The following is a 10,000-nucleotide window of genomic DNA, read 5'->3' as shown; positions in this document are numbered from 1 at the left end:
GAGTGTTCTTTTCATTGCTTGAAACATTGTTGCATTTAGTTTGCTTGGACAGCGAGAAGGATCCATTTGAACGTCTAATTATATATCATAATTAATATGTGCTTTAAACAGGATGGTGCTTGAAACTATGAGCAAACATCCTAAACAAATTGACTGCTATACCGTTCCTCTTCTTCTTCTTCTTCTTGGCGTTCGCAGAGGTTACACAATCAGTCCAGCACTGGTGATAAATGTTGTCGTTTTCTCCAACTCCTGTCGACTGCCGTATAGTTTGGTCTGCAAGGGAGTTGGTGACGGCCACACTTCTTTTCGTTCCTCATCTAGTAAGGGACATCGCTGTAAGATGTGTTCCGCTGTTTGGTCCTCTTGACCGCAGGCACAGGTTGGTGATGGCGCCAGCTTGAACTTTCGGTTCATGTGAGCATTGAGCCTGTTGTGGCCAGTACGCAGCCTGATGAGGTTGACTTGCTGCTCTCTGGACATTGTGTGGTAGTCATCTCTGTTTGTCCTTGGCCTCATCAATGCCTTGATGATTGTCTTCTGCTCACTAAAGCTGACACTGTTTTCAGGTTGGTCTTCCACGGCTCCTTCTTTTGCCAGCTCATCTGCCCTTTCATTTCCTGGTATCCCACAGTGTGCTGGTATCCACTGGAGGACAACTCTTCTGGTTTGTCTGACCATCTGTAATGCTTTGGCCAGCTGTGGGAGTTTGTCGTTCTCTAGGGCCTGAAGGACTGAAAGGGCGTCCGAGAGGAAGACAACTTGGTAGCAAGGGTCTGCGGAGTCCTGAACGAAGGAGGCGGCCTGCATGAGAGCTTCTGCTTCTGCTTTATAGTTTGTGCAGTGTTTGCCAGTGGCAACGCTGGATGTAGCTGTATGTCCCCCAGGGAACTGGATGAGAATGCCTGCACCTCCATTGAGCACGGCGTTAGTTGCTGATCCATCGGTGTATACATGGATCCACGCCTCTTTTGGGTACTGTTCGTCGATCAGGGCTAAGGTGAGTGCCTGTCGAGCTGTGTCATTCTGATCTTCTCCTGAGGTAACATGTGGAACACTGGTGCAGATCTGGATGCCTGGTTTCTCTGTTGCCTTGGGGGTTTCCTCTTCTTCTTGAGTCAGAGGTAGAGTGTTCTGTGGAAGGACTTCCCTGTACTGTCGAGAAAGTCTCTTGCTCTCGTGTACAAAACTGCTCCGTTTAAGCCGGTTCTTGGTGAGGTTGCTCAGTCTGTGCTTCATGGGGTGGTCGGGTAGGCACTTGAGCTTCTCGGCCTGTACCATAGTCTTGGCTTCTCTTCTCTGACAGAGGGGTTGGATGGTGGTAAGCTTCTCCATTTCCTTGATGGGCGTGGATTTCATTGCACCGGTGATGAGTCGGAGGGCCTGGTTTTGCACACGGTCAAGGGTCTGCAGGTTTGTCTTGGCTGAGGTTGACCACGCTGTGGAGCCGTACTCGAGGTGGGGTCTGATTGTTCCCTGGTATACTGTCTTCAGTATCTTCTCGTTCGCTCCCCAGGTGGTACCTGCCAGCTTCCTGAGTATGGCTAGCTTGCGCCGGGCCTTTGTCTCTGCCTGTGCAATGTGTGGTTTTCAGGTCTGCCGTCTATCAAAGGTGACACCAAGGTACGTTGCTTCTTCATCCTCTCTCAGAGGAGTTCCACCAAGCCTAATGGTTCCGGCTTTCTGCTTTGGCGACAGTGTGAATAGGGTGGTGGAGGATTTCTCCTTGTTGATGGAGACGCACCAATCTTCTGCCCATGCGTTCAGCCTATCTGCCGCTTGCTGCATTCTGTAGGTGGCAGTACTTGCGTGCTCCTCCTTACACCAGATCACAAGGTCGTCTGCGTAGAGAGCAGCTTTGATCCCCTTGGGCATCTCAGACACCAGATCGTCGATGAAGAGAAGGAAGAGTGTGGGGGAGAGGACTCCGCCCTGAGGGACGCCATGACGAAGGAGGAACTTCTTGCTTTTGGTCTGGTCGACGTTAACTCTTGCCCTGCGGTTATAGAGGTAAGAGCGAATCCACTGGTACATGTTGCTGGACACGCCTTTCCTCGGCAGTTTTACAAGGAGTCCATCTTTCCAGACCTTGTCAAAGGCCTTCTGAAGATCTATCCAGGTGACGAAGACCAGCTTCTGTTCCTGAAAGGCATCTTCAACTTCTTGCGCCAGGTAAGTGACCTGATCTTCAGTGCTGCGGAACTGTCGGAATCCAGCTTGTTCAGGGGCGAGGAGGTTCCTGGATTCCAGGTACAACCTGAGGCGCTCGTTCACAATTCTCTCCAGGGTCTTCACAACACAGCTGGTGAGGCTGATTGGGCGATAGCTGGTGGCCTTCTTTGGATCCTTCCCTTTTTTTAAGATGGGGATCATGATCGCTTCTCGCCAGAGTTGTGGTAGCGATCCTTCTTGCCAGCTGCTGTTGAAGACCTTGAGTAGCTTGTTCTCTGCTGCACTACCAAGGTTGGTTAGCATCTCGTTGGTGATGCCGTCTGGGCCAGGGGACTTCTTCGCCTTTGACTTTTTCAGAGCTGAGTGCAGCTCGTGGAGTGTGAGTGGTTGACTCATGGCGTCCACTGTCGACTGTCTGGCAGGTCTCTCTCTTTTCTCTCTTCTTGCTTCTCTCTGTTTCTCGGGGCTAACATGGAGGTTGCTCTCAGCTGCATAGCTTTCAGCAAATTGGTTGGCAGCATGCTTTCCAGTTAGCACCTTCCCGTTCTCTTCTAATGCGATCTTTCCTCTGCTGGTGTTCTCATCATTCAACTGCTTGGTGAGCCTCCAGAGCTTTCTGCCATCCTTCTCAAGGTTCAGAGAGCTTGTTTTCTCTTGCCAGCTTCTCCGTCTCGCCTGTAGCTTCTTTTTGAGAAATTTGGCTTTGGCTTCCTGGAGGCGGATGTTGTTGTTTTGTGACGGGTTGACTTCTGCTTCCCTTCTGGCGTCTGCCAGATCATCATCCAGTTCCTGCAATTCATTGCTCCAGTAGGGCTTATAGTCTCTCCTGGCACCCCTGGGAATGGACTCACGCGCTGCTCTGAGGATGCTCATGTTGAAGTCCTTCGCCACCATGTTGATGTCTCGACCCTCGACTCTGATGTCTTTGGTGAGTTCGCTGGTGCGGTGTCTAAAGAGGAACCAGTTCGCTCTTTTGTAGTTCCACCGAGGGAAGGAAGCTTCAGTGCAGGACTCCATGCCCAGGGTCAAAAAGACTGGCCGATGGTCACTTCCACCTAGCTGTTCTCCGACCTCTCTGCTGGTTAGCTGGTGCATGTCTTCCGTGCAGAAGGCTAGGTCAGGAGTTGATGTAGTGTGCCATCTTCTGGAGTAGAATGTAGGGCAGTCAAAGGGACTGTTCAAAAGGATGAGACCTTTGTCGTCCTGCCAGTTCTCCACCTCTTCTCCTCTCCGATCCAGGTGGTCATATCCCCAACTCTGTGAATGACTGTTGAAGTCACCCACCACGATGAAGTTGGAGGCCTTTGCGGGGATCTATACCGTTCCAAAATTAAGAGTCCAAAAAAAGGAAAGTTGGTTTAGGAAACGTGTAAATGTGTATACAATTGTATGTTTATCCAGTACAAAGATCATTATATCGACGTGCTCGTGAATGGTCCTTTTGTCTACAATCAAACGTTCCATAAAACAACGGCAACCGTCTTTCTTGGGTTTTTTTAATTGATTTTTGTTGGTGTTTTGTTGTTGTTGTTGCTTTGTTTGTTTATGAGCAGACATCTTTTGAACGCCCCCAAAAGTAATTGTTTGGACATAAAATCCTTCATTGTTATTAGAAGAATGCTAGGGTTTGATTCACTTTGTGCTGACACATGTAAAAGACACATGTATGTGTATGTCTGCACAATCGTGTCAGCAAAAACTGTCTACAGTGCACAATAATTGATTTATAGCATGAGTCTATGTGGAAGGATATCGATGTTCTTGTCCCATGTCAGTACCAGCTGGACAGGTCTGTGGTGATTTGTGTAACTCTTTGTGCAAGGAGGACAAAGTGTACCTGTAACCTGTGAACATTCTATAAGGACGAAAAGTATCTTGAACCTGTAAACATTCTATCCATCTTTGTCAAAAGACACCGGTTTTGGTGTTTTATTCTCATTCACAACGAACCATCTAAACCTCGTTAAATTCACTTTGTCCACAGAATCACAAGCACACCACCCTCCGTACGTCCGCGATGCCGCTGCTTCAACTGCCCGACGCCGGCGGCAAGACACTGCTGGTGGTACAGTACGGTGACGAGGGTTACCTGGGGCCCCCCGACATCCCCCAGGAGCAGCTGGAGGACATCCACAACATCGAGATCCGCGACGATGACGTCATCCTGTGCTCCTACCCCAAGTCGGGCTGCCATTGGCTGTGGGAGATGACCCGGATGTTGCGCGCGGGAACGGCTGAGGTGGGGGTGGTGGAGAAGGAGAAGTATATGATGGAGTACACGCCGCAGAAGGAGCTCCCTTCACCCAGAACCCTCAACACCCACCTCTTCCTTCGCCAGCTGCCCAAGAAGATCCAGGACGGCAAGGTCAAGCTGCTCTTCGTCTACAGGAACCCCAAGGACGTGGCCGTGTCCTTCTACAACCACCACGTCAAGTTCCCCGAGTACGAGTACCAAGGCAGCTTCCACGATTACCTCCCCGCCCTCTTCCTCAAGGGCAAGGTCGACTTCGGAGGCATCTTCGAATACACGAGGGACTGGGAGGCTGTGTTCGACTCCAGACCAGACCTGGATGTCTTCACCGTGTCGTACGAACAGCTCCAATCTGATACCTTCAGCAAAGCCAAAGAGCTGGCCAAATTCCTGGGGTCCACAGCAGACGATGACACGATTCTTGAGATCGTCAACAAGTGTTCGTTCGGAAGCATGCTGGAGAGGAAGGGCAAAGAGTGGATAGCGCAGTACGGCGAGGCCATTATGTATAGGAAGGGCAAGGTTGGGGATTGGAAAACCTGGTTCACCGTGGCAGAGAGCGAGATGATGGACTCTATATGTGAGAAGGAAATGAAGGGATCCAAGTTCAAGTTCCAGTATACGTTGTAGGTGAAAGAAGGCGTGTGCTGCGCTGGTTTGCTGGTCATGTAAACTGAATTAATTAAAAAAAAGAGTTCCCCTGTAAAATCTGAAATCAGAAGTGTAACGGGGTGCACCTCCTTGCAAGGAGGCTAAACCCTTATACGTCGACATCATGCAGTCATGTTAAACAAAAAGTCGACGAATAGCATACATAATTATTAGCAGCACAGGTACAAGGCTCTCTATCGCTCGTAGCGTAGTGAAAATGTCCTGCTAGGCACAGAAGTAGCGAGTCCATGTAGACACGATCTCTGTGCCTGTGGTATCAGCCTGTTTCTGTGTTTGTGTCTTAGACCTTGATTGACAACAAGAGTGACAAAGAGTACGCAAAATTACTTCGTAAATAGTTCTGTTCCTACCAATTTTTTCATTCACTTATTGTATGTGACTAAACAGAAGATGTTCTTATCCCATGTTAAAGCCAGGGCCGATCTGTGGTAATGTGCACAATCGTTTACAGAGAAAGGACATTATGTATATATCTAAAATCAACATTTATAGCCCACCAACAAGAATTCCAAGTACCAAAAGCCTTGCCGGTGTAACACGAGAAAATTACTCCCACGAGATTTTTACTACGGAGTAAAAAAAAAAATTTACAAAAATGTTACTCCCTTTAAGAAAAAATCACTCCCCCATTACACGAGAAAAGTACTGCCCACGACAGGTGAGTTCCCAGTAAACATTTCGTACAAAAATGTTACTCCCCTGACGAATAAATAACGAATAAATTACTTCAACCTTACACGAGCAATTTAACTTCCCATGCCAGGTGTACGAAATGTTTACTCCCTTGTCCCCTGTTAGTCTTGGTGGTGGAAGGGGTGGAGGGAGGGTAGCGCGACATTCGTTTGCGTGAGATCACATATTGGCATTATCCCTACGCCCGCATCCCATTTTTGCGTACGAGATTTTTACTAGAAGTAAATAAAATGGGGAGTAAAAATTTCGTGGAGGGAGTAATTTGTTCGTGCCTTGGGGAGTTCTTTTCTCGTACGAAAAGTGTACTCGGAGTAAGAATTTCGGACGAAATTTTTTACTCCGGAGTAAGTTTTTCGTGGAGTAAAAATGTCGTGTTACACCGGCGAACTGTGGGGGTGGGATTGAATGGACTAGTCTGCGGCCCTGTGAATAATGCGCCTTCCTTATTGCTTCATTGCACATAAGACGCAAATGTATTTGGAAAAGCGTAAATTCGATTATAATTATGTCACGTAAAGAGACTATGTATTGCTTCATTATGTGCATTCTTGACTACTTTGTTTACTCGGAGAATAAATGGGCATAAAAGAGTCGGTGTCCTTTCTGAAAAGAGAGAGAGAGAGAGAGAGAGAGAGAGAGAGAGAGAGAGAGAGAGAGAGAGAGAGAGAGAGAGAGAGAGAGAGAGAGAGAGAGAGAGAGAGAGAGTCTGTGTGTTTAAAATCAGTCAGAAAGTGTTTTTTTCAGAAGTCAGAGAGAGAGAGAGAGAGTGTGTGTGTGTGTGTGTGTGTGTGTGTGTGTGTGTGTGTGTGTGTGTGTGTGTGTGTGTGTGTGTGTGTGTGTGTGTGTGTTTGAAGTCAGTCAGAAAGTGGTTTTTTTTCAGAATCAGAAGTCAGAGTGACAGACAGACAGACAGAGGCAGAGACAGAGGAACACAGAGAGAGAAAAAGACGCAGACAGGGCAAGGACCCAGGTGACAGTGTCCTTGCTTCTTCACGTAGTAAATGTTCATAATGCTATACAGTCTGAACGTATAGGTCCAATTCATTCTTCTTACTCGGCGTGACGTTATCAAATGGATCGGCTAGCTTTAGCCCTAAGGGGCACAACTCCGCTCATACTCTCTTCGCGCCGCCATATTGGATGCCGTCTTTGTTAGTTTTCTTCATTGCACTCGTTCTTTTTGCGTATTTCACTGTGTATGCAGACAGGGAAAGGCGCGAGCGCCGTAACCAACAGCGAAAACGGCCACACGACCACTCAGCGAACCGAAACAGAATCCCTAAGCTGCCTAAACGACAATAGTCAATCTATTCAGTGTCCCGAACCTACAACCCGGTCTGCCCTCGGGCGGACCACCCTCATCTTCCAAAAAGGGATGAATTGTCTCGTTGCTAAACCAAACAAACAACTATTACACCCTCCCTCCAATGAACCTGTACGCATAGTACACATACGGGGAATATAACCCGTTAATATACGACCACAGTACATTTAGTACAATACATCCTAGTACACACCATGGAGGAAAAATCCCACCATAAATCATACATAAATGATTATCTTTATTGTTTTTCTTCTTGTGAATAAACACAAGAAAGAAATGGGCTGAACAAACAAATACACGAATCACCGAGCCTTATATAAGCCTCAGTCACTGTGAGGACATTTGGGTAATAAACCACCAGTACGTGCAAGTACATCCTAAAAAGGGAAATGAATAATAGTCATCTATAAATGATTATTCTCAATTGAGAATCAAAATAATGAGGATATGGGTTTGAATAGTTGTCCCCTGACGAGGCTACCTTTCAGTTTCCCCAGAACACCTCTCTAAAACCACAAAGAAGCTATCCTAGCAATTTGAAACTGTAAATATTGCCGAAAATTGGGAGAGGTACTTAGGGATCTCTGGGCTGCCTACTGCATTTGCCGGGTTTGGCAGACCCTTGATTTTTACCCCCTATGCCACACAACGTGTCATTTTCACTTTTGTCGAGTCGCCACCCAACGCTCAAGCACTGTCAGAGATCGTGCAAGGCATCCAACATGGCGGCGGATGACCAATTCCAGAGAGTTACGACCCGTGATTCTCATACCGCGCGCGCCGAGTAGAAATGCTGTTGATAACTTGAGTTTCTGCAATGGGCCTATAATACCTGTATACCCTGACCCTGACCTAGTCACGTTCTCACCACAAGAAACATTATTATGAAGCGACGAACGATCTCTGCGCCTGTGCCTCAGCCAATTTCTGTGTCAGAACCATGGCTATTTCAGTTCAGCAAGATAAAGATAAATCAAGACGACCATTTTAGCCACACATGAGCCAATTTTGGAATATAGTTAAAGTCTAGATAAACTGGCTTGACAACAAAAACGTGGTATGTGTCTTAAAGGCACAGTAAGCCTCCCGTAAACCATCACAGAGCTCCCCGAGCGTCTACATACAGTACAAGCATACTTCCATTTGAACGCTCACCGAACGGGAACATCCTGGCTGCTTTCTGTCGAGCGTGAGAAATTTCCAAAGAATTTATGTTCGTGGACTTGCTCCTCTACAACAATGGCGCCTCGTTTTGGTGCTAGACGGCTGTTATGAATATTCAATACCGGAAATCACGCCCGGACAGTAAGCCTCCCGTAAACCATCACAGATACTGCCAGGCTTTTACACACAGAACAAACACCCTTCCATTTGAACGCTCACCAAACGGGAACATCCTAGGTGCCCTACGTAAAGAGCGAGCAACTTTTAAAGAATTAATTTTGCAGATTGTCTCGAACACTTTTTGGACCCATCCTGAACTCAGGTCAAAAATGAGTTACTTCCCTTCGGGTCTCATTCTATCGATGTAAACTGGCCATAGCCGTGGATCGATGATTATCAGAATGTTTTTGGACCGTGGTGCGTTTTTGCGCTAGATCTAACTTTTAAAATCTAAATAATAAATTGACAGCTTGTTACACAAACATTCTTACAAAAGAATTCTTTTTTCATCAAGACAAGATCAGTACAATTCGAAGTTGTGAAAGTTTGAAAAAAGAAAAGCCCGGAAGCAGGGTCACGCAAGGGTCGTAGCAGACGACGGCTTATGCATATCGCCGTTCCTCTCAACAGTCAAAAGCCATCGCTAGAGTTCTTGTGAACCACAGCCGTTTGTTTCGTGCATACAAACGTGCTATTGTAGATAATCTCACATCGAGTAACAGACGACTACATTGTGAAAAAGGGAAACTGGATCACACGGGTTCACGATAGCTCAGGGGTAAGATAAACCACGCAAAAATAAATTCTTTGAAAATTGTTCGCTCTTTACGGAGGGCACCTAGGATATTCTCAATCGGTGAGTGTTTAAACGAAAGGGTGTTTGTACTGTGTGTAAAAGCCTGACCGTACCTGTGATGGCTTACAGGAGGCTTACTGTGCCTTTAAGTTGGGAGTTATATTTCTGTACTTGGAGAATATTTTTAACGCACCAAACCGCAAACAACGACCCCACAAATCCCAAGCCCTGGCATATCTATGTCTATCAGTATATATATGCGGCATGTACGATATGTATAGGTTCTTGGTAATAAATAATAATTGTCTATCAGTATCTGCATGGACGATATGTATCAGTCCTTTTTAATAAATAATAAATTATGTCTAAAGTTAGCTCCCTATTTGCCCTGACAGTTGATCGTTGTGCACCAAAAACGGCACGTGGGTAAAGATTATAAAAATGTATTCCAGGCTGTCTGGGTAAGGCGAAATTACTACATTTAGTCAAGCTGTGGAACTCACAGAATGAAACTGAACGCACTGCATTTTTTCACAATGACCGTAGTCCGCCGCTTGTGCAAAACGGAGTGAAACTGACGAGCCTGTTCAGCGCGGTAGAGGTTTCGCTGAGCTTCATAGCACGCTTTTCTGTACTTCTCTTCGTTTTAACTTTCTGAGAGTGTTTTTAATCCAAACATATCATATCTATATGTTTTTGGAATCAGGAACCGACAAGGAATAAGATGAAATTGTTTTTAAATCGATTTCGGAAATTTAATTTTGATCATAATTTTTAATTTTCAGAGCTTGTCTTTAATCCAAATATAACATATTTATATGTTTTTGGAATCAGGAAATAATGTAGAATAAGATGAACGTAAATTTGGATCGTTTTATATAAAACAAAATTATTACAATTTTCAGATTTTTAATGACCAAAGTCATGA

At 46.0% G+C, this 10,000-nt stretch overlaps 2 protein-coding genes and 1 long non-coding RNA gene across 3 annotated transcripts in view; 1 reads left to right on the top strand and 2 right to left on the bottom strand.

Annotated features, from left to right (window-relative positions):
- Nucleotides 1–6,378, top strand: part of LOC138978115 (sulfotransferase 1A1-like) — a 10,448-nt gene extending 4,070 nt beyond the window's left edge. The window contains exon 2 of the mRNA XM_070350753.1: nt 4,157–6,378. Coding sequence (XP_070206854.1) covers nt 4,190–5,053 — 864 coding nt within the window. The 5' untranslated portion in view covers nt 4,157–4,189 and the 3' untranslated portion in view covers nt 5,054–6,378. The remainder of the gene's footprint in view (nt 1–4,156) is intronic.
- Nucleotides 1–10,000, bottom strand: part of LOC138978123 (uncharacterized) — a 255,844-nt gene that overhangs the window by 28,347 nt on the left and 217,497 nt on the right. The gene's annotated exons all lie outside the window — the stretch shown is intronic.
- Nucleotides 1–10,000, bottom strand: part of LOC138978119 (uncharacterized) — a 46,731-nt gene that overhangs the window by 28,347 nt on the left and 8,384 nt on the right. The gene's annotated exons all lie outside the window — the stretch shown is intronic.

The sequence above is a fragment of the Littorina saxatilis genome, linkage group LG10 (genome assembly GCF_037325665.1).
Source record: "Littorina saxatilis isolate snail1 linkage group LG10, US_GU_Lsax_2.0, whole genome shotgun sequence".
Taxonomy (NCBI): Eukaryota; Metazoa; Mollusca; class Gastropoda; order Littorinimorpha; family Littorinidae; genus Littorina; species Littorina saxatilis.
This window is presented reverse-complemented; position numbering and strand designations above follow the sequence as displayed.